Genomic DNA, 25,350 nt, shown 5'->3' on the forward strand with positions numbered 1-25,350 from the left:
TGTCCAGCCGTGGAAGATGCCCCCAGCTGTGGATGAAGTGTCCAGCCATGGATGACGCCCCCAGCCGTGGATGATGCCTGCAGCTATGGATGAAGTCGCCAGCCATGGATGAAGTGCCCAGCCATGGAAGACGCCCCCAGCCATGGATGACGCCCCCAGCCATGGGTGACGCCCCCAGCCAGGGATGAAGTGTCCAGCCGTGGAAGACGCCCCCAGCTGTGGATTAAGTGCCCAGCTGTGAATGAAGTCCCCAGTCGTGGATGAAGTGCTCAGCAGTGAATTAAGTCCCAAGCAGTGGATGATGCCCCCAGCCATGAATGAAGTGCTCAGCCGTTGATGAAGTAAGTGCCCAGCCGTAGATGACGCCTCCAGCCGTGGATGAAGTCCCAGCCATGGATGAAGTACTGAGCCATGGATGACGCCCCCAGCTGTGGATGAAGTGTCCAGCCCTGGAAGACGCCCCCAGCCATGGATGAAGTGCCCAGCCATGGAAGACGCCCCCAGCCTACAACCGGGGGAGGGCAGGGGTTGCCTGCTACCTCCTGATCTACAGTAAGAGTCAATAAGCAGGCAGGTGAATACTGAAAATGATTCATCCTGCTGGGGTGAGAAATACATGGTTTCTTTCAATAGGGTAGTAAAAGCCATCTTTTCCAACCCATTTATATGACTCAAGGCCCATCTCAATTTCAGATGTGGTTAGCCTCAATCCCTGATTCTCACCGACGTCTGTAATGTCTTCCATGGCCCAGTGCAGAGGAACACAGGTGCTGCCGTCAGACTGCCAGGTCCGATCCCGCCTCCGCCACTCACCCTGGGAGATCCCTTTAATCTAGGGGTCAACAGTGAAGATGGAAACGTGACTGCTTTTTAAAGTCCTAAAAGTTCAGAGGATGACTGTCAATTTATCCTGTACCCCTGGGCACACACCAGGAGAACTTTGTCTCCAGGTTCAAGTCAGTCCCTGTGAGAGGGTTGTGTCCCTCAGATTCTGTTCACCATGGGTGGCACTTGATCCAACCCCAAACCTCTTTTGCACAAGCCCAGGGAGTGCTGACTAACCCAACCCAAAGACTGTGGTGTTTGGCAGAGACAGGAAGGGAAAGGCCAGGTGTTTTGGGAAAGATCCCCTTTAAATAACACAGCACCCTCGCAGCCCAAAGAGCCAGTTTTTACTATTATGGCAATCAACTTAGAAAAGACCAAACCCAATTTTACACATATTTCCTTTTTCTTTTTGATTTCATGCCCCCTCCCTCAGCCTCCCAGGCAGCATGGATACCCTAAAGTCCCTGTGAACCCTCTCCCATTGGATCCTATGTGGAATGTAGTTTTACCTACCTGAAAAGTCGTCCTCGGACAGGCTCTCAAGAACCAAATCTTTAGAAACACAAACATCAGGATAAGTCGTTAGAGAGAGGCCCACCCACTCCTCCTACTCCAGCTGAGGCCATGCTGCTGCACACAGCATCCCCCGGTGTTTCCTCTGGGCGCACAGATATTCCTACAGCCTCTCTGGACATTGTTCTATACTTGCAAAATCATTTGCTCTCACCAGACCCCAAATCCTCCTTCCCAAAAGGATTCCAGAATCAGGTTTCTGTATCCTAGAGACAGCGATTTTTCCCTCAGAAAGTGAGTTATTTAAAGGTACGTACCAGTCTCCATGACATATGGCGTCTGTAATTATAGAAAAGAAAACATTAGGGGGGTGAGATGGTGCCATGCATGTCACGCAGATCAGATATTCTCTCAACAACTTCAGAAAATTACAAGGGGCATAGTGATTGAGTCAAAGGTCGAAGTCCCCCAAAACTAGCACGGAGGACACCTATGGAAAAGGCAAGACCTTTTCCCACAGAATTTATCTTTAAAGTATATTTAGATTGGCAGTTTTATAATTCTTAATCCACGGGGGAAACTGCTGTGGAGGGAAACACTTCTGCATTGCAGTGGATCGCGGATGCTGCCATCTACCATGCCCCAGTGTGCCCGGCACGGGTTGGCAAGAGGCTGCCAATCAATACCACTGCACCAAGGGAATTGCAGAAGTCATTAATAATGCACACTGGCAGATGTTTTTATCTATATCTGATTGGAAAGAGGCCAGGAAAATAACATTTCTCTTCAAGACAAAGAAAAGTGTCTTACGTGGGCGTCTTGTTTTTTAGAGATATCTTCTCTGGCGTCTTTATTAGTGCTGCCTTCTACAAGATCTTCCACTTCGTCCTCGCTAGTGATGTCTTCTAGAACCCACTCGTTGTTAGTAATGTCTTCCACAACTTCTTCGTTGGTGATATCTTCCACAGCATCTTCATAAGGGATGTCTTCGTCAGCATCCTCAAGGGGACCTAGGAGAACACGGAGTCAAGGTCAGTGCCCTGGTGGTGCAGACTGTGAATCACCCATGGAGCTGGCTTGGTGTGGTGCATGAAGGTGGCTGGTCACAGCATAGGCCAAGCTGATGGTGGGCAGTCCTCCCGGGTGGACCTGCACTAGTGAAGCTAAGGGACATGACTTAGAACACTTTCTGCAGTGGGAATCAGTTTCCAGGTCCAGGTATGCATTATCCAGTGAAGTGGGGAAATATAAAAAAATGGAATTTGACAAATTCATGAAAAGCCTTCCAGGAGTACAAGTGTGATTTTTTTTTTTTTTTTTTGTTAACCACCTTACACTTGGCATGCATTCAGACATACAAAATATCTTTACAAGAAATCAGAAACTTTAAGTGTTGTCAGTTGTGTTAAATCTAACTTAGCTGTCAACATAAAGATGGCTGGGTATGGTGGCTCATGCCTGTAATCCAAGCACTTTGGAGGCCGAGGCGGGTGGCTCATGCCTGTAATCCAAGCACTTTGGAGGCCGAGGCGGGTGGATCACCTGAGGTTGGGAGTTCAAGACCTGCCTGACCAACATGGTGAAACCCCGTCTTAAAAAAAAAAAAAAGATTCTAAGATTCTATCTCATTTACTTTGTGGTTTCCAGAAAATCTAGCACATAGGAAGCAGACCAAAATGTTTTTTAAATGAAAACACAGAACAGGGGTAGGGGGGCTGGTAGGCAGATGGGGCTGCACTGATTATCTGAACGATCATAAAGTGCACAAAACCTTGGTCGGGTTAATGCTGAAAGTGCCTTTTGCTTGGGCTATTTTCCATTGCAGACGAAGGATGACCAAGAAGATGAGCAGGAGAGAAATGAGAAACACCAGCCTTTGCTTCGTAGCTAAAGGTCACCTTCTGTAACACAAAATGTCTACAAGTGGCCTTGAACTCTGCTGTGATTCAGTGACAGAGTTCCCTCATGTCTTCTACCCAGGTTGAAGTCCAGAGAAATTGCGACTGTCTTCTTTACAACTTGTAAGACCGAGCTGTTCTGCATTTACCTGTTGTGTGAGATTTACACTTGTTTTAAAGCAGCGTTTTGTTTCACCTGGGCTGGTGGCCACACACTGCATAGTCAGCCAATAGTAAGAGTCTCCTCATGGAGGAGGCTTGGGTTGAGGCGGAGGGTCTTTAACCCGCATGCACAAGCGAGCTGCCACGAGGGGATGGAAACCAGGCAACCAACCAAGTGCTGCACGGAGTTCCTGCCTGTCCCTCTCCTCACCATTTTCAGCTGGCAGGGCTTGAGCATTTTAGGGCTTGGGAAGACAATATTACTAAATCTACTACAAGACATCACCGATCCTTATGTGCTCCGGCCAGCTGCTGAGCAAATTAACTTCACAACTGAAGTGGGCTGCACTGGCCCACGTGGTCCCCCAGTCCTCTTAGAATTTGTGAGCTTGGGGCCGACTGGAGGGTGGACGGTGGGAGGAGGGGGAGGATCGGGAAAATAACTGATATTAGGCTTCACATGTGGATGATGAAATAATCTGTTATGACACACGTTTACATAACAAACCTGCACATCCTGCACATGTACCCCTGAACTTAGTATAAAAGTTTAAAAAAGGCTGGGCACAGTGGCTCATGCCTGTAATCCCAGCACTTTGGGAGGCCAAGTTGGGCAGATCACAAGGTTAAAAGATTGAGGCCATCCTGGCCAACGTGGTGAACGCCATCTCTACTAAAGATACAAAAATTAGCTGGGCATGGTGGTATGCGCCTGTAGTCCCACCAGCTACTCGGGAGGAGAATCGCTAGAGGCAGGAGAATCGATTGAACCCTGGAGGCAGAGGTTGCAGTGAGCTGAGATTACACTACTGCACTCCAGCCTGGTGATAGAGAGAGAATCCATCTCAAAAAAAAAAAAAAAGTTAAAAAAAAATAAAAGGATCTGTGAGCTGACCCAAATTCCTGGGGATCTTTGTGCTTTTTTATTTTATTTTATTTTATTAAGACGGGGGTCTCACCATGTTGGTCAGGCTGGTCATGAACTCCCGACCTCAGGTGATCTGCCCACCTTGGCCTCCAAAGTGCTTGGATTACAGGCATGAGCCACCGCGCCCAGCCCCTCTTTGTGCTTTTGACACTGATGGCTCTGACCGTCTGTGGGGAGATGTGCCTATAACTGCCCTGGGTTGTGTGACCGCGGAGGCCACCTTAAAATGATGGGCAGTGTCTGTGACATCTTAGGCTTGGTGCTTTAGGGCTTATACATGAATGCTGGACTCCCTGCGTGGTGGCGAACACCCCATGACTAAGAGCATGTCACTAGTTGCCAGCGTCAGCACGGGCCCACACTCCTGGGTTCGTGTTTTCACTTTTTCATTCAGGAACTCGGGAGCTGGGATCATCCATTGGCCCTTCAGGGTCTCTACCTGAGCAGTGGGGATAATAAACCAGGCCCAGGGATGGCTCTGGTGAGGGTGGAGGAGTCACTGTACAGACAGAGTAGAGTGGGGCTGGATTTTATTTTTTAGAAATGGACACTGCTGATTGGGCTGTGTAAATGGGAACTCTCTCCTGAGAACACACACAGCCTCACCTGCACAGAAGCTCCACATTCACATCACATGATGCGGCCTCACACGAGACACCGCCAATCCTCAAGCACCCAACTCAGTGCCACCCAAAAGTGAATGCAGCTGCTTTGGCCATAATTTTTCAAAATTTGGCCATACTTTTTCCCTGGGGAATTCAGGTTTTTGAAAAACACTTCCACTATGCTTATTCCTATCACAATCCCAGAATCAGGGTGGCTCTTCACATTGAAACCAGCAAGGATGCCACACCTTTCTTGACATCCAGATTTTTTTCTCAGCAAGTAATTCCAGAATACTTACTAGAGTCACACCTCAGAGGGACCACTGGCTGCACCTGCAATACAGAAACAAAGCTTTGTGAGGGGTACGTCGTGTTGCAGATTGTTTGCACAAGGCTCTGTTTCTCTCAGTGACTATTGAAAACTTAATCAGAAAGTGGTCAACTCCAAGGCTCCCAAAACAAGGGTGGGATACACATTGGAAAAGACATCGGCTTCTCCTGGATGTTATATATCTCTCAGGTCAATGTAGGTTGACAAGTCAAAACCCTGAATCCAAGGAGAACACGTTGCTTCCAAGGACAAGGACCCCAAGGATGCAGTCTACAACCTGGAGCCATCATATGAAAATATCATTTTGGATTACATATCAGTTGCTAAGAGTCACTCCTGCCACCCCCTCAGAAAACTGCATTTAATATCTGTAATGTGCATTGTCATTTTTTCACATGTAAAGTTAATTGAAAAAGAAAGATGCCAAGAAAGGAACATCTGTATTTCAGGGAAAGCAAGGCGACCTTACCCACACGTCGACCAGCCTCTCTGCATCTCCTCTGCCGTCATGAGCTGGCGACCCCTCAGAGGCTAGAAGGACACAGAGCAACTGTTAGTCATAGATGCTTTTGATCATGAGCTATTCAGGGAGCTCTGCTTAACGTGGACAACAGGGCAGTGTGTGGCTGCGTTTCATCAACAGCACGGCTTGAGCTGCTGCTAGAAAATCTTCCCTCGTGGAAAGACAGGCAAGAACGAGGAGCCAAGGAGCAGGAAACAGAGTCCCTGGCATTTTGCTGATGGCAACTTAAGGCAACGGGAATGAGTCAGTTTACAAATGGTACTGAAGCACACACTATAATTTGATGAGAGTCCCATTGCTCATACTATGGGGTTTGAAACCCAGCTAACTATTTTTCTAAACCCAACAAAATGATATTAGCTTGTAGGATTTATGTCCCAAGGCCATTTTTACTTCTGTGGATCCACACTGGCTGTCACTGCAGTTATGTGTTTTAGCATTTTGCACTTGAATAAAAGCAAAGTTTAATAGACAGATTGGATTCAATTCTAGGCCAAACAGTCTCTTGTATTTATTCACTAATCCTTTGTTATAACTGCTGATGAGAGAATTAGAAATACTGAAATTATATCCTTCAAAATTAATTAAAGCATAATTATTAATCGCAATTTTCATCCAGACCTCCTTTTCTTTGTCATGCATGCACATTAATTGAGTATGGAGAGTATCTATGCTTGTTCAGGCCAGCCAATGCAGGACTGTTTATTTCAAGAGAGGAGGCATGGGTTGAATGTTAGTATGTTTTAACACTGCAGTACAAACTGTTGCAACAATATGGTGAACTCATCACCGAATGGTTCTTTGCTTCCTTATTTGTCATTGTGCCTTACATTTAGCTTGCAGGATTTGGTTATGGTGATATCTTGTGGTGATAATACTTTCAACTATTCCTAAAATATTGCTTCAGTCTTATCTGTTTGGGGCCAACTGCTGAGGATTTAATACAAATTAATGAAGTTTGTGCATCTGAAGTTCTACACAAAGGGGGAAATATTTACAAATCATTTATCTTGTAAGAGACTAAAATTTGGAATATATTTTAAAACTCCCAAAAATCTACAACAACAAGCTAAATAAAAATCAGACAACTCCTTAAAAATGGGCAAAAGACTTGAACATATATTTCCCTAAAGAAGAAACACACACAGACAATCGCACAGGAAAAGCTGCTCAGCATGATTAGTCATTAGGGAAAGGCAAATGAAAAACACAGGTAGATGCCAATATACACCTACTAGGATGATTTAAAAGAAAATGAGTGTGGACAAGGATGTAAAGAAATTGTAACCCTGATACATCACTGGTAGAAGTGGATAAAGTTGCAGCCACTGTGAAAAACAGTTTGCAGTGGCTTGGAAGGTTAAATATAGAACTCCCGTTGGACCCAGAAACTCTAGTCTTAGGCATATACCCCCAAATAATAGAAAACAGAAATCAAACAGGTATTTCTATACTAATGTTTATAGCATCACTTTTCACAGGCACCAAAAGATGGAAATAACCCAACTTTCAGTGAACAAATGAACGTAACTAAAACAAGGTGGTCTGCAGGCAATGGTGCATCATCCACCTGTAAAAAAGGAACACAGTTTTGATAGATGACACAACATAGCTGGACACTGAAAACATTATGCTTAGTGAAATATGCCAGGCACAAAAGGAATATCTTGTATAATTGTACTTACATGAAGTGCCTAGGATAATCAAATTCATACAAGAGAAACTGGGATAGGAATTACCATGGGCTGGAAATAAGAGAAGGTGCTATATTGCTTATTGCATACAAGGTTTTGTAAGAAATAGTCAAAATTTTGGGTGTAGACAGTGGTGTTGGTTATGCAACACTGTGAATATATTGAATGCCACTGAGTGCACACTTTAGTTAAAAAGTTAAAATGATAAATATTGAGTTATGTATATTTTCCCACAACAGAAAACACACACAGCCAAGCCCAGCTGCCAGACTTGCTGGCTGCCTTCCTTTACCTTCAAGAGTGGGCCGAATCTCCTCTAGTCTCTCAGGGAAGTTGGGAATTCTGTTATTGAAGAACTCTGCATTGGAAGAGAAATTAATGGAGACACGAGAAAACTTGAGAATCCACACTACTCGCTCTGCAGGGCCAAGAACTTTCTGCCCCGTGCATTGCTGATCTCAGTATTTCCTGCGACCACCTCCATTTTCACCTGAAGACTTTGCACCTGAAGGGGCTCCCAGGTTTTTCACCTTGGCCCTTGTCAGGACTGATCCTCTCAGCTACTGTCCATTTCACCTCCATTCATGGCCATGCCATCTCAGGCTGTGCTGTCTAGATGGAATGAAGCCACCCCAAATGTCCCTTTCTGGAGGAAGCCACCATTATGCTGTAACTCCAACACATCCACACACACAGAGGCATCTTGCTCACACAAGATGTGTGTCCTCCAACAAAGTTTCACGCTCTAAACCCAGATAACTTGGAAACTCAAGTTTCATTGATTCCCCATACTTCAGGTGCTCCACAGATGCTCATTTGTCTACAAAGCACTGCCCCAGGCAATTAAATAGTCAAATGTGACCAGCAAAATTCTTATGTTAATTCTGACATTGTGTTGTTAGTCCAAGTGTTTTTACCCCTTAAAATGTATGTCTTTGTTACTAGTACATGTAACTAATAATGCTTTTTCCAGCTATGTTGTTAAGCACATTTATATAAAAATACACTCGTAGATTGTTTAAAGAATTTGACAAAGATGATAGCAACAATGACAATCTTACTTGTTTTATGTTAATCTTTATGTGTTACTGTTATCATTTCTTACATGTTGGGGCATACCATCTATTGTACAGTGAAAATTATTGCTATGCACTATGGTAGGACTAGAAATTGGCAAAGCTAGTTTACAAAATCAGTTCTCTATTTCTTAAAAAAATTTAGGCTGGGCACGGTGGCTCATAGCTATAATCCCAACACTTTGGGAGGCAGAAGTGGGTGGATCACTTGAGGCCAGGAGTTTGAGACTAGCCTGGCCAACACAGCAAATCCCTATCTCTACTGAAAATACAAATATTATCCAGGTGTGGTGGCATGTGCTGCTTGTCCCAGCTACTGAGGAAGTCGAGGCATGAGAATCACTTAAACCCAGGAGGCAGAGGGTGGAGGTTGTAGTGAGCCAAGATCGTGCCACTGCACTCCAACCTGAGTCTCAAAAAAAAAAAAAAATTGACCAAAATGTAATTATGCATTATATGACTGTATATGAATGCTCAAAGCTTCATTACTCATTTAAAAAAAAAAAAAAAAAAAAAAAATGTCCATCAACTGGTAAATGAATAAACACTATCTGTATGAATAAACACAGCAGACTATGAAGGAAAACACACTACCACTATGTGCTAAAGCATCAATTAACTTCAAACATAGTATGCTACATGAAGGAAGTCAGAGTCCAAATATATGTGTGTGTATATATATATATATATATATAAGTATCTATCTATCTATCTATCTTGGGAGAGGGAAACATTTTTAAATTAGATCATGGTGATGGGTACACATAGTATCAATTTAATAAAGCATCAGATTGCAAACCTTTATAGTGGGTGAACTTTATTTAGGTTCACACCCAATATAGGTGTTAAAAATAAATGTTATGGAAATTCTTGTCTGGTTTTTAACAAGCCAAGAGATAGGCTGTTAAAGCAGCATTAATTCAAATGGTTGTCATAGGTCACTTAAAGTTTAATAACATAGGTGTCCTGTAAATACACGGTGAATGTTATTCGTGAATTTCCTGAATCTATTGCAATAATCACATTTTTTCTCCATTAACCTCTTGAGGTAGCTAATTTTATTTATTGCTATAGGAAATAAAAATAAATAAAAGTTTCCTCTTCAAAGCTTTCCTCTTAGTTCATTACAAATAAATAATAGTCTTTTCAAAGGTTAATCTACTTTAAAGTTTTTGCTAATAATCTTAAAGTAGCTGTTAGTCACAATCAAGAAATAGTGCATCCTGTGTTCCTAGTTCTTACACTTTAACCTAGATATTTGCCCTGACATGCCTGGACAAGCCCAGGCAAGTCTTAGGCCAAAGCTTATTCCCTTTCCTTATTTGAAAATGTTATCGCTTCTCTAAGCATTCTTCATATTACTTTCTCTTTTCCTTCTGTTCTCCTCTGCCTTTAATTCTTTACAAAATTTCCAAGTTTTTAGCCAGCCAGGTCAAGCATAGAATGTGAGGTCCCGTTCTGGCCAATGGAAACTGGACACAGCAGTAGGGTGAATGCATCGGGTTATGAAAGTCATAAATGTCCCTGCCTTCTTGTTCAGGTGTGCTCTCGTGGCAAGACTTGCACCCTTCCTGCAAGAAGGAAACTAGCCTTGCTGAGTGATCCATTGTTTCGGTGTGGATTTTTCCCAATGTTATAAATCTGTTTCCAACATTGCATTTTCAATGTTAATCCATCATTTCATATTTTGAGATATTAACTCTCATTAGTCAGAATTTATGGTATTTTTAAATATCACAGATTTTAATTTCCTTATCTGGTTTTGGTTTCAAGACTATGCTAGCCATTTCATTTAATTGTACATGTAGGGTATTCTGATTTATAGAAAACTATTATATTTTCTTTGATTTTTTTTTTTTTTTTAGAAATTACTTCTAGGGATTTATATGAGGCAGAGTCCATCAAGAATTGTTTTAGTTATTCATGTCTTCAATGGGTATAGGATTGGTCATGTTTTTCTGCTCAGATTTCAACAGGAAACCTTCCCCCTCAGCATGTAGGTTGCAGGTAGACACGACTATTCCCATTTTCTAAATGGAGACTAAGTGGCAAACCCCACATATGTTGGGTATGTGGAAGAACCTAAACAGTGGGATCTTTGAGGGAACCTGAGACAGAGCAAGGCAAGCTAAGAAGCAGGGCAGTGCCGCAGCAGAACTGCTATTGATGCCCCCTCGCCTAGATTCCAGAAGAGACATCCAGCTGTAGACAACCGCAGTGTAGAAAAACACTGTAGCAACCAGCACCCAGCAGAGAACGCAGTGCCTGGGAACAAGGAGGCACTGACTGTGGCAAGGGGAAAAGACAGCTGCCACCAGGCTATTCACATGAGGGTCTCAGGCTGCAAAGACACACACACCTGCTGAGGGGTCCTGGTTTTCATAAACGGCCTGGTTTTCATAAAGGCTGGGCCAGGCCACCAACAAGCAGTTAACAAACAGTAATCTGACACTTTCCAAAGACCTTCCATGAGTAACACGGTGATCCTCACAAATTTCCAATCAGGATGGTCGTACAGTTCCTCCTGCTGTAGGACACAGAGCCTGCCCTTGGTCACAGCGGGTGGGTGCAGACTCTGAAGACGAACTTCGGTCAGAGACCCCACTGAGCCCTGTCTACTGAGGGCCTCTGTCCTGTCTGCTGACCACAGTCCACAGGTGCAGGCTGCATTGGGGAGTAAGAATGTCATCTTCTCAATGTTGGGAAAACTCCCTGCTGGAACTGAGAATGGCCCTTTCTAAGCAGAAGGCAAGGTCAGACTACAGAAGGAAGCAGACCACATCAGGTTGGCATGTTGCCAAAGATTCACTCAGGGAGTGCCCACATCCTGGACCATGCTGTGTGGTGGCAAGATGAAATAGATCACCGCTTTTGCAACACACACCTGACAACAAAAAATCAACAGCTGTAAGAGAGCCAGAAAATCCCCAAATATTTGCAAATTAGCAATGCACTTTTAAATAACTCATGTGTCAAAAGAGAAGTATCAAAATTAAAAATATCTTGAATTTCACTAAATGAAAATATGACTTGACAATTTTTCTGGATGTAACAAAAGCAGTTCTTAGAGGGAAATTCATAGCATTGGATGTAATATATTTGAAATCACCAGATCTAAAATCAGTAATATTACGTTTCTATCAAGAAAGTGTGGAAAATAAATGAATGCAATGTAAAGCAAGTAGAAGTAGTAATAACATCACAGAAGTCAGTAAAATTAAAACACTGAAATCATCAGAAAATCAATAAAACCAAAAGTCGGTTCTTTGGGATGCTCCTTACAATTAATGAAAATCTATGCAGACTAACAAAGAAAAAAGATAACACAAATTACCAATTTCACAAGTAAAAGAGGGGCCATCTCTACTGAACTGTTGGCATTAAAAGAATAATCAAGGAATATTATGAACAATTCTATGACCACAGTTTGATAACCTCAGTGAAATGTATTAATTCCTTGAAAGACAATCTTCCCAAGGTTATGCTAGAAACCTAGATCATCTGAATAAGCTTACGTCTATTAAGTAAGTTGAATTCACATTAAGAGCATGCTGGGAAAAAAAGCACCAGACCCAGATGGTTTCTCTTATGAAATCTATCAAATTCTTCAAGAGGTAAATAAAAAGATAAAAATCCATTTAATGCAATATTATTTGGTGATTTGATGTACCATTTAATGCCATTAAGGTATACAAAAGACATAGAGGAAGCTTAAATATGCATCAATTTAGTGAAATGAATTCATCTGGAAAAGCTACATAATATATAATTCCAACTATATGACATTCTGGAAAAGGCAAAACTGAAGCAACAATAAAAATATTAATAGTTGCCAAGGATTCTGGAGAAAGAGGACAGAGATTAATGAGCGAGAAGAGGGAATTTTTAGGGAGGTGGACATGTTCTTTACAACACCATAATGGTGAATATAACGTTATAGATATTTCAAACTTCATATAAATGTATAGCAGAAAGAATAAACATTATGCAAATGATAGACTTCAGATAATAATGTGTCAATATTTTCTCACTACTTTTAGCAAGTGTACCACAGTAATGCAAGATGTTAATAATAGGTGAAATTATGAAGTGGGCTTGGGGGGACAGAATAATACCGGAACTTTGTGTATCACACGCTTAATTTTTTTTTCACAAAAGTTCACTCTTATTGCCCAGGCTGGAGTGCAATGGCACAATCTCGGCTCACTGCAACCTCCGCCCCCCGAGTTCAAGGGATTCTCCTGCCTCAGCCTTCTAAGTAGCTGGGATTACAGGTGCCCGCCACCACACCTGGCTAATTTTTTGTATTTTTAGTAGAGACGGCGTTTCACCATGTTGGCCAGGCTGGTCTGCAACACCTGACCTCAGGTGATCCACCTGCCTTGGCCTCCTAAAGTGCTGGGATTATAGGTGTGAGCCACAATGCCCAGCCATATGCTCAATTTTTATGTCAATTTAAAACTCTCCAGTTAAAGAAATATATGAATTTAAAAATAATAATATAGCACCACTCTTTCAGGGAGATCTACGCTAATGTTTAACAACCAGGTAAGTTCCAGACATTAGCTTGAAACACTGTCTATCATTAAACATGAACCAAAATTGACGTTTAAGTGGATATTTACTTCCGTGGTTGTAGCAACACTTACTGACTAGCAATACTTCTGACACGTTAAAAAATGTGGCTTACTCTCATCATCATTTCCTCTTATGTATGGAACACTGAATACTCCCCACAATTGCGATTCTTGAATCTACTTAATTAATGAACTTCCGCAGTACCTTCCTGTGGGTACACCTGCTTCTTTGCCCAGAAGCCGCGACGCTTCCCATGCCTGGTGGAGTACACGCTGTATCTTCTTAAAACCTCTATCAGAAAAGATGCTGGTTATGCATTTACAATAGAGAGGGCTGTTGACATCTTGCCGACAGAGGGAAAATAGTGATAATCTGTTCTAGGTTTAAATTTATGATCCTGTTCTTTACAGGCTTCCATGCAGAGCCCACTGACTCAAAGTTGGGTTTCAGGAAGATCATGGAGTTCGGTGAACACGCAACATCCCTATCAGACTGACTGTGTGGGCAGTGCCTTCCTGGAGAAGAGAATACAGCAGGATGACTGCATGTGGGGCTGGTGCAGAGTAGGGGCCCAGATCCAAATTCCACTAAGCCACGTGGACCTGGCAAGCTCACACCGTCCTCCTGCCCTCAGTTCTCTGCACTGTCACAATGCAATTTTACCAATACTTACAGGCCCTACTTCTTAGTATCACAGTATGAGGCTAAAAAGTCACTCAATGCAGGAAAACCTTAAAGAGGACTGGTAGTTCAGTAGTGTTCTCTCAGTGTTTACTAAGAACCAGGAGGAATAAGCTGGACACTCAGTAGTGGCTGAATACGGAGAGGGTGCTTGGATGGCTCCGGGGCAGTGGAGCATGGTTTACTGTTCAGCTTTTACATGAGCATGATGCCTTATGGCGTATGGAGAACACCAGCCCTGCAGGGAGGGCAGAGGAGGGGCCGTGGCTGAGATTTTACACTTGAGGGTGCTGACATTCAGAGATGATTTAAGTGACGAGCAGAATCCTGACCCTGATGAGTGAAGGGTCTGGGATGGGAAATGTATTTGGTTCCCTAGAGACAGAGATTCCTGAACAACTGATACCCCTACATCACGCTCTGGGCCAGAGACCCAAGAGACCCCCTCACTGTGTTTCTCCAGTCCTCCTAGCCCGAAGTGTGTGGGTGGACACAGGTGATGCTGTGGGAAAGATGCCTGAGTTAAGGAGAGGTCCTGCATTGTAAAGAATCCTCCTTCCTCTATCTTTCACATCCCTCCCAATATGACAGTTTATTTAAAGGCTGTCATCTTTGTGGCCCTCCTGTACCTCCCTTCACCCTGTCAGCTGCCTCTCAGTGACCATCTCCTCCAGTGACTACACTGAGGGCCCAGGATCTGCTTGCCTCCCAAGACTGCTCAGACCTTCTGACATTGCAAAGTAACTGTCAAAAGATGGGTCTGCAAAGAGTAACTTCCCTTCTACTGATCAAACCTGAATACACAAGCCACTGTGAATTAACTGGAAAAGTGGCCATGTGAGCTGGTGCTTTGGTGGTTTAATTAATTAAGTCTGCAACTCCGACTGCCTCCTTGACTATTGATCAGAGCTGCCTGTAATAAGGTCTGGCTAAGAACGAGCAGTGGCTGCACCAGCAATGGGCGTGCACTTCCTCTTCTCATTCTTTTCACATCAAAATTCAGTTTCTAATTTACAAACTCCACATCCATCCCTAGACCCTGCTGTGGCAGAATACAGAGTCCTGTCTCTTCTTAGAGAGGCCTCTCCATAGCCACAGGATCCCCTCTGACATTCACCCAAGCTCTTTTTTTCTGTCACCAAGTGTCCCTTCCATGAACCCAGTGGCCTGCCTCTCTTCTCCCACCTCTTTAACAGTGATCTGAGAAAGCTGCTGATTCTCTCCCCATGAACCCCATGGAAATCCCCCCGTAAAATCCCATTTTTCTTCCTTTCTGAAAAAAAAAAATCTGATGCTAGATTGCTAATTTTTGTTTTCAGAGTTTGACATCTACCTTCAGAAAACCGTTTCTGTCCTTCCCCTTTTCTGTAATGTCTGTTATTGCAGGAGGGCAACCAAGATTCTCTAGAAAGAACCAAGTAATAAGGCTGTGCCTACTCTGTGTATTCTCTGGAAGTGCCTTCACAAGATTGGTGTTATGTTTATTTTACTATTTTGTAGAAATAAAAGGAAGCCACGTGGTCCTGATATTTGCATTGTCAGTTTTAAAGACCCTTATATTTTTAGTTGTCTTTGTCAAAACTCTATAGATTTTTTAAAATGTACATCTTGATGTTTTCTTCTAGGTACTATAAACATACATATTACCCACATTATTGATTTCTCTGCATTCTTCTGTGACCCTCTGCTTGCTCTCAGAGAGATCCTAAATCCAGAAATGGAGACCCACATGCCTGTTTGAAGAGACCTCGTCTTCCTTTCTCAGAGCCTTCTGTGTGGCTTAGAGACAACCATGTCCCCGGCTTTAAGGGTGGCTCCATATCACAGAGACAACTTAGACCTTGCTTCTCAGAAGTCCCAATAGTCTTCAGAGGAACCCCCATTCTTACACAGTCTTCGGAGGAACCCCCATTCTTACACAGTCTTCAGAGGAATCCTCATTCTTACACAGTCTTCAGAGGAACCCCCATTCTTACACAGTCTTCAGAGGAACCCCCCATTCTTACACAGTCTTCAGAGGAACCCCCCATTCTTACACAACTAGGTCATCCAGGTCTCAGGCAAAAGCCCTCAGTATTTTGTAAAATTTGAGCCATCACAACTTTACAAGCTTTTGTGTTATTACAAAGCTTTGTCGTCTTTGAGTAAGGATTTTAGCAACAGTGACCTGGTTAGTGAGCAATAGAAGGGACTACGGGGAGGTGTGCAAAGAACACACTGACCAACATTTCACCTAAAATGACCAGTCTCATTCACTAAGCTCTCCGTAGTCTTACGGGTTCAATGGACCTGTCCAATCCTTTGCTCTGTTCCCTCCGTCAACTTCCTGTGTAATTGCCCTCCACCATGCATGTAGTAGAAACATGGCACAGGGGAGCTAATCATGTCTTTTATTTTTCCCTTTCAGGGTCGCACATAAGTTTATAGAAAAGACTTTTCAAATGAATGCCTTAACTGCTGCTACGGCATGTATCATCAGTTGAATAAAACCTCTCATGTGACTTTAAGCAACGCTTTATTGAGAGACAAGAGTCAATACTAGGGATAGTATTCTAGTGTAGTAAATCATTGATTTTACATTATGAAGATGATCAATTATTGAAATTGTGTAAATAATGAAGCCCAGCCTTAGTCTTCAGTGCTGTGTGTGTAAATCTACTGAGTGTGCTGACCGCCATGCTTGTACCCACCTGCTAACATAGGGAGGGTCCATTCAGGAGGGAGGCAGGGCTCCAGCACGGAGGCTCTCCATGCCAGCTTCACAGGAGAGTTGCCACAAGGGTGACAGACACCCAGGTAACAACCAAGGGGTAATTTGAGTGCTTAATGGTCGTGATCCCTGAAGTGTGTAGCTCAGAGGGCTTGAGGTGATAACTTTGTCCAAGACTCTAAAGCATCTCCCGATTCTTACTGGACTTGAGCCATGTCTTGAGGAGAGACCCAGGTGTGACACAAAGGCATCACATTGTCCTACTTAGTGCCTTCCTTAGTGTTTCAGAACCCGTGATTGGATCAGAACCATGGGCTTTCTCTGTTGGTTTCACACTAAGGACTATGTGAAACCTGCAGGAAGATGCCTAGGTAGCTACCTGGATTATGAGATCACTGAGGCTCTCTTATGTGAGGGATGGCAAGTGGGATCTCTGCAGGCTTGGGTAATTCCAGGCATAGAGGGGTGCGGGGACTCCCTTGCATGGTGAATAGTGATCCCTTCACTGGCTAATAAATAGAGGTTGTTGTTCAGGCCTTCGACATTGGGACCATGTGAGTAATGCTGGCTCTTCACTTCGTAGCAAGTGAGCCAGGGCACATGTACTTCTGTGGCTTAGTTTCTCCATCTGGTATGTGGGTTCAATAAACAAGCCCATGACTCATGGCTGTGATAAGGTTTGAACTAATGTTAAGTAAAGTATGTGGTCTGATTTTTTTAATTAAGAAAAATGGCATTGAGAGTTGTGCTGGGTAAGCAAAACACTTTTTTCCTAGGGCAAATACACAGACATATATTCACAAGCAAATCATTCAGACTTGCACATAGATCACTGTCCCCCAGCCTGGCCCTAATACTCACCCCCCATCACAACCTAATGGGAACACAGGTTTCCAGGAACTATGCATAGATAAAAAGGGTTTGTCCCCTGGAAGACCAGTTTCTTTTTCTATACCCTACATCCTCATTTCCACCACATTCCCATCTGAAGATCATGGGGGATCTTCAGACAAAAGCCAGCTGTTAAGCTCCACATTTCCTGTATAATTTATTCTAACAGCCAGTGAGTGATTCCAGAATACATACCATGGATGGTGCTCACTGAGGCCACCTGTAATTAGGGAAGAAAAACACTCTGAGAATCAGGCTATGCTATGCACAGTTCACACAGGTCTTCTGTTTACTTGGAAACTCTGGGTAACCAGATGGGAAAAAAATGTTCAAATCAAAAGCCCCAACTTTAAAGCAGAGTTCCCTTAGGAAGGCACAGGAGCTTTTCCTGAAGAATGTTTCCACCTAGATGATTTTTGGGTAGCCACTACGAAATTCTTGTCTAAAATGGAAAACTCGTTCCTGAAGAAAATATCCTTTAACACGCAGTGTGCTGTCTACACTGCCAGTTTTGTGCTTCCTCTGGAATCAGGTGTCAGTTGGTAAGCTACACCTCCTCCACCCCCAAGGAAACATTATCGAACACTTATAAAGTACTGGATAATTTTCCCATAGCTGATATCAACTGAAAAATATAGAAAGCAGTAAAATAACATTTACTTCTTAGGCAAAGACAGGCTACTTTACCGTGGTAGTGGAGTACGGCTTCGTTATTACCAGCTTTTTGGAAGACACCTTTGAGTGACCTAGGGGAAGTGGAAGGACACAGCATGGCTGTCAGTTCATTGGTGGCGGTACTCATGAATAACTCAGGGACTAGAACTTAGGGGTGTGCCTGGTTAACAAGCATGGATTGAGCTTCTCCTGGACCATCCTCTTCATGGACCAAGGAAGGCAAAGAAAGAACAGGAAGGAAATGAGAGTACAGCCTTTGGTTTTTCAGGTAATGGCAAGTGAAAGCAACATGAAATAATCAAACTCCAAATGAGCAAATACTAAAATACACGATAGGATTCAACCACAGAGCACGGTTGCTTCTTCAGGCCCTTTAAAAGCCCAGCAGGACTGCCACTGCTTTCCTGACATCTACCAAGTCCCTTTCAACCTCCACAGACCCACACACACTGCTACTGCATTTACCGGGGAGGGTGCAGGGTTCTGCCCTTGTTTATGTGTGAATTTTTTTAAAATTAGATTTAATACCATGCATCAGCATTCATTATATTTATTTATTTTCTTTGTTATAAATATCATGGGCCAGGCGCAGTGGCTTACACCTGTAATCCCAGCACTTTGGGAGGCTGAGGTGGGTGGATCATTTGAGATCAGGAATTCAAGACCAGCCTGACCGACATGGTGAAACTCCATCTCTACTAAAAAAAAAAAATACCAAAAATTAGCCAGGCATGGTGGTGTGTTCCTGTAGTCCCAGCTACTCAGGAGACTAAGGCAGGGGATTCCCTTGAACCCGGAGGCGGAGGTTGCAGTGAGCTGAGATTGTGCCACTGCACTCCAGCCTGGGTGACAAAGTCAGACTCCACCTCAAAAAACCACCACCACAACGAAAGCCCCTCCCCCCAAAAAAATCCATTATTAAAGATTAGAAAATACTGAAATACTTATATTTTAAAATAACCACTATAATCATACATTTTACTTTCAGTCTTCCTTTAGCTTGTGTTTGCAGTCATTGTGTGAGAGACTGCCTGTGTTCACCCAGGCAACCCACAGTGAGAGAGGGCATAGCAGGGAGACGGTCCCCGATGAGCTCTGAGGCTCTTCAAACCAGCTGCCAAGGGAGTTGCAGCTAGGGTGATACGTGAGGCTAATTGTTAAGTGGTATTTTGTGTTCTTACTCGTCTTGTTCCCAAGTTGTATAGCTCACGGACTTTTTCTTTTTTTTTTTTTTTTTAGCATTTCTATAGGGGTCATTTGAAGTTCATAATGTCATCAAATATCAATAAAGGGTCTTCCCATTAGTTCTAGGCTTTGGGATCTGTGCTGAGGTGTGGCCAAGCACTGAAAGAATGTGACTGGTTGTTCCAAGTGTCCTCCAACCCAAAACCTGCAACCAGTTCAAAAGCCTTTGTGCTTTTATGCGTCTTTCACACTAAGACTATGCCACATCTTAGCTATTCACGTGCTAATACCTGCCCTGAGCTATGTGACCATGGACGCCACCCTGTAATGTGGCTAGTGTGAAGGAACTCTGCAGACTCAGGTAATTCCAGACATATACGTAGATGTTGGAACTCCCTTGCACAGTGACTCATGATCCCACGGCTGAGTGCTGAGGGCAGGTCAGTAGTTCAGAGCCTCAGCATTGGGGCCGTATGCTTGGGTTCCCCCTTGGCTCTTTTGCTTAGGGGCTCATAAGCTTGGCACATTCATCTCTGTCTTTTTCTGCCCAGTGAAAGGCGATAGTAAATCAATCATGCCCTATGTCTGTGGTGACAGTCAAATGATTCAAGGCAGGTAAAGTATACAGTTTAACTGCTCATGAGGCTTAATTATCAGTGAAATGTCTTGCTTTAGATTTCACAGATTAATAAGCCTCAGAGACTCATTCAAGCCCAGGATTCTGAACTCCTAAGCCATTGTTCTATGACATATACACCTGCTTGGCCTAAAACCAACCACTTTATCATAATTCAGACCCGGTTTTGAAAGAAGCAGATAAAGAAGCACGCACTCAGTGCACTCCACACAAAGGACACCACTGTCTTCCACAATGGCTCAGTGGCCTGGCTGGCACAGACAGTGGCAGAGTAAAGGGCAAGAGATCCTTAATCCCGTCACCATGGTGAGAGGGCATCACAGATGTTTCAGGGTGAAGGCACAATCCACATTGAGAGGTCCAGCTGCTGCCATGCCAACAAGTGTGTTTTACACGTACAGGAAGCTCACTGAAGATAAGTGTTTTATATCCACGGTCAATAGATGATATGACCATGAAATGAAACACCAGTGTGCTGGGTGGAGTAGCTTATCTATTAAGTCTTCTGCACTAAACCTGTGAAACGATATCATCTTGCCTTATTTACTAACAAATACAAGTGCCTCTAAACTTCGACAGTTTCTAAGTCATGGAACTGATGAGCACTTAACCCCCGGTGAGAGTCCTGGAAGATGGGATGGGAGAACTAAGTCACACAATACATCCAAACAGCATTAACAGCTAAACAGGGTTTCAAAGCTGCAGCTCTCTACATGCAAACTTACACAATTATCCCTTTATTAATTTTTATCTTCATATATATGTACATGATCTACTTGTACATAGAGAGTATAAATAAAATAAATAAAACTATGTTCCTAGTTAACAGTCACTACCAATTCATTTAAAAAAAGAAAGAAAGGAATAAAGAAGCAGCAGACACTGGTGAGGCTGTGGAGAGATAGGAACGCTTTTACACTGCTGGTGGGAATGTAAACTAGTTCGACCATTGTGAAAGACAGTGTGGTGATTCCTCAAAGACCTAGGACCAGAAATACCGTTAGACCCAGCAATCCCATTATGGGGTATATACCCAAATGAATACAAATCATTCAATGATAAAGATATATGCCAGCACTATTCACAATAGCAAAGATGTGGAATCAACCCAAATGCCCATCAATAATAGGCTGGATAAAGAAAATGTGGTGCATATACACCATGGAATATTATGCAGCCATAAAAGGGAATGAGTTCATGTCCTTTGCAGAGACGTGGATGGAGCTGGAAGCCATCATCCTCAGCAAACTAACACAGGAACAGAAAACCAAACATTGTATGTTTTCACTTATAAGTAGGAGCTGAACAATGAGAACACATGAACACAGGGAAGGGAACATACATGGGGGCCTGTCAGTGGGGTGTGGGAGGCTGATCATCAGGAAAAATAGCTAAAGCATGCAGAACTTAATACTTAGGTGATGGGTTGATAGGTTCAGCAAACTACCATGGCACACATTTTCTATGTAATAAACCTGAACATTCTGCACATGTACCCCAGAACTTAAAATAAAATAAAATTTTAAATGGCCTTCAAAAAATTACACTATGATTCAGCATCCAAATGAAAAAAAAAATAGAGGTACATTTTATTGTGTGAAAATCCTCAAAACCATCTGTACCACTGTGGCTTTGCTCCAAACTTTTTGAAACTAATGATTTAATAGGTTCTTAATTAGGTTAAAAACTACATTAAAATAGACTTTGCCATATTCTCTCCATGGGAATAACTTTTGGGAGAGGAGCATTGAAGGGTGCAGGATGTAAAAGGAAATGATATATATGTTTTAAATGAAGAAAAAGTTCAAAGGCACCCTGCTTGATACAAGAATCAAATATATAAGTTGAGGAATAAAACATAACCATGAAACATATTTATAACTGCATATGGAAAATACAGAGGATAATTTTTTAAATAACATATTTTGAAAATATTCTAGTAATTTGAAAAGACAGCATTTGACAGGCCAGTAGGAACATACCTCGAATGCAGGAAAACAGGTTCCCCATAAGAAAAATCAAAATCAGGGAAAATGAAAGCAGAAAGATTCAACCTGCTCTGACCTTTAAAAAAGTCAAACAGACACTGGCCCTTAGGACTTACGGCAAGAGATACCTAATCCCATCACCATGGTGAGAGGGCATCAGAGACATCTCACGGTGAAGGCACAATCCACACTGTGAAGTCCAGCTGCTGCCATGGAGACAAGCGTGCTTGTACATGTACAGGAAGCTCATTGAAGGCTAAGCGTTTTATTTCAAAAATGGAATCAGCCTACACATTATTCTTCTGTGCTACATAAAATAAGTTATGAGATGGGAAATAGTGTCCCCCAAATATAGCCAAGAGTGAAAATTTCAAATTGAAGAGGGGCACAAGTGTTACGTTGAGAACAGAGATTTCATTTTGTTTTTTTCTTTTTCAACTTTTATTTTGGATTCAGGGTGTACATGTGCAGGTTTGTTACCTGGGCATACTGTGTGGTGCTGAGGTCTGGGGTCTGAATGATCCCAACCCCCAGGTACTGAACATAGTACTGAGCAGTTTTCAACTCTTTCTCCCCTTCCTCCCTCCCCCTCCTAACAGTCCCTAGGGTCTATTGTTACCATCTTCATGTCTATGGGTACTCAGAGTTTAGCTCCTACTTAGAAGAACATGAGACATGGTTTTTTTTCTGTTACTACATTAATTCACGTAGTTGACTTCCAGCTCTAGCCATTTTCCTGCAAAGGACACCATTTCATTCTTTTTCTGTGACTGCATAGTATTCCATGGTCTCTGTGTAGCACATTTTTATCCAGTCCACTGTTGATGGGCACCTAGGTTGATCCCATGTCTTTGCTATTGTGAATAGTGCTGCAATAAACATACGAGTGCATATGTCTTTTTGGTAGAATGATTTGATTTCTTTTGGATACATATTCAGTAATGGGATTGCTGGGTTGAATGTTAGTTCTGTTTTACATGCTTTGAGAAATCTCCAAACTGCTTTCCACAGTGGCTGAACTAACTTACATTCCCACCAACAGTGTATAAGCATTCCCTCTTCTCCTTAACCTTGCCAGTATCTGCTGTTTTTGACTTTCTAAAAATAGCCCTTCTGACTGGTGTGAGATAATATCTCATTGTGGTTTCGATTTATATTTCTCTCATGATTAGTGATGATGAGCATTTTTTCCTATGTTTGTTGGTTGCATGTATGTCTTCTTGTGAGAAGTGTCTATTTATGTCTTTTGTCCATTTTTAAATGGGGTGATTTGTTTTTTGCTTGTTGAATTAAGTTCCTTATATATTCTGGATATTAGATCTTTGTTGGATGCGTAGTTTGTGAATAATTCCCCCCATTCTGTAGCTTGTCTGTTTACTCTTTGATGATTTCTTTTTCTGTGTGGCAGCTCTTTAATTTAATAAGGTTCCACTTGTCAACTTTCGTTTTTGTTGCAATTTCTTGTGAAGACTTAATCATGCATAGTTTCCCATAGCCCATGTCCACAATGGTACTTTTGAATTTTTTCTTCTAGGATTACTGTAGTTTGAGGTCTTAAATTTAAATATTTAATCCAACCTGAGTTAATTTTTGTATATGGTAAAAAAAATAGGTGTCCAGTTTTTTTGTTTTTGTTTTTGTTTTGAGACGGAGTCTCGCTCTGTCCCAGGCTGGAGTGCAGTGGCATGATCTCGGCTCACTGCAACCTCCGATTTCCTGGTTCAAGCATTTCTCTTGCCTCAGCCTCCCAAGTAGCTGGGATTACAGGCACGTGCCACCACACCCAGCTTATTTTTATATTTTTAGTAGAGATGGGGTTTCACCATGTTGGTCAGGCTGGTCTCGATCTCCTAACCTTGTCATTCGCCCTCCTAGGCCTCCCAAAGTGTTGGGATTACAGGTGTGAGCCACTGTGCCCAGCCAGGTGTAAAGTTGTACTCTTTTGCACATGGCTGGCCAGCTATTTCAGTACCACTTATTAAACAGTTATTTCCCTCTTGCTTGTTTTGGTGAACCTTGCAATAATTAGCTGGCTGTAGGTGTGTGGCTTTATTTCTGGGTTCTCCGGCTCTGCTCCATTGATCTATGTGTCTGTTTCTGTACCAGTACCGTGTTGTTTTGGTTACCATAGCCTCAGCGTACAGCTTGACCTCTGGTAATGTAATGCCTCCAGCTTTGTTCTTTTTCTGTTCTTTCCAACTTTTATGTTTGGGGGTGTATGTGCAGGTTTGCTACATGGGTAAGTTGTGTATTGCTGGGGTTTGGTGTATAGATTATTCATCACCCAGGTGATGAGCATAGTACCCGATGGGTAGTTTTTTTTTTCCCATTTATTTATTTTATTGCATTTTAGGTTTTGGGGTACATGTGAAGAGCATGCAAGATTGTTGCATAGGTACACACGTGGCAGTGTGATTTGCTGCCTTCCTCCCCATCACCTACATCTGGCATCTCTCCCCTTGCTATCTCTCCCCAACTCCCCACCCCCCACTGTCCCTCCCCTATTTCCCCCCAACTGACCCCAGTGTGTACTGCTCCCCTCCCTGTGTCCATGTGTTCTCATTGTTCAACACCCGCCTATGAGTGAGAACATGCAGTGTTTGATCTTCTGCCCTTCTGTCAGTTTGCTGAGAGTGATGGTTTCCAGGTTCATCTATGTCCCTACAAAGGACACAAACTCATCGTTTTTGATGGCTGCATAATATTCCATGGTGCATATGTGCCACAGTTTCCCTGTCCAGTCTATCATTGATGGGCATTCTGGTTGGTTCCAAGTCTTTGCTATTGCAAACAGTGCTGCAATGAACATTTGTGTGCATGTGTCCTTATAGTAGAATGATTTATAATCCTTTGGATATATACCCAGTAATGGGACCGATAGGTAGTTTTTTGATCCTCAGCCTCCATTCACCCTTCGCCCTCAGATAGGCCCAGTGTCTATTGCTCCTTTCTTGTGTCCTGGTGTACTTGAGGTTTAGTCCCCTCTTATAAGTGAGAATATTCAGTATTTGATTTTCTGTTCCTGCATTAATTCACTCAGGCTAATGACCTACCTACAGCTCCATTCATGTTGCTGCAAAAGACATGATCTTACTCTTTTTATGGCTGAGTGGTATTCCCTGGTGTATATTTACCACATTTTCTTTGTCCAGTCTATCATTGATGGGCATTTGGGTTGGTTCCAGGTCTTTGCTATCGTACCCTGGGCTGCAATGAACATACATGTGTGTGTATCTTCATAGTAGAATGATTTATAGTTCTTTGGGTATATGCCCAGTAATGGGATTGCTGGGTCAGAAGGAATTTCTCTTTCTAGATTCTTTGGGCATATAACCAATAATGGGATTGCTGGGTTGAATAGCCGTTCTAAATTCTTCGAGAAATCTCCAAACTGCTTTCCGTAATGGCTGAACTAATTTACATTCACGCTGGCAGTGTAGAAGCATT

General features: G+C 42.7%; 1 protein-coding gene across 1 annotated transcript in view; it reads right to left on the minus strand.

Moving 5' to 3' along the window:
• Positions 1-841: 841 nt before the first annotated feature.
• LOC116544743 (protein spire homolog 2-like) overlaps positions 842-25,350 on the minus strand; it is a 52,590-nt gene continuing 28,081 nt past the window's right edge. Inside the window, 9 exon segments of the mRNA XM_032271325.1 lie at positions 842-1,380; positions 1,659-1,680; positions 2,152-2,351; positions 5,234-5,267; positions 5,735-5,796; positions 7,775-7,840; positions 13,341-13,427; positions 17,614-17,638; positions 18,106-18,192. Coding sequence (XP_032127216.1) covers positions 1,334-1,380; positions 1,659-1,680; positions 2,152-2,351; positions 5,234-5,267; positions 5,735-5,796; positions 7,775-7,840; positions 13,341-13,427; positions 17,614-17,638; positions 18,106-18,192 — 630 coding nt within the window. The 3' untranslated portion in view covers positions 842-1,333.

The sequence above is a fragment of the Sapajus apella genome, unplaced genomic scaffold, assembly GCF_009761245.1.
Source record: "Sapajus apella isolate SASKATOON/1434 unplaced genomic scaffold, GSC_monkey_1.0 scaffold229, whole genome shotgun sequence".
Classification (NCBI taxonomy): domain Eukaryota; kingdom Metazoa; phylum Chordata; class Mammalia; order Primates; family Cebidae; genus Sapajus; species Sapajus apella.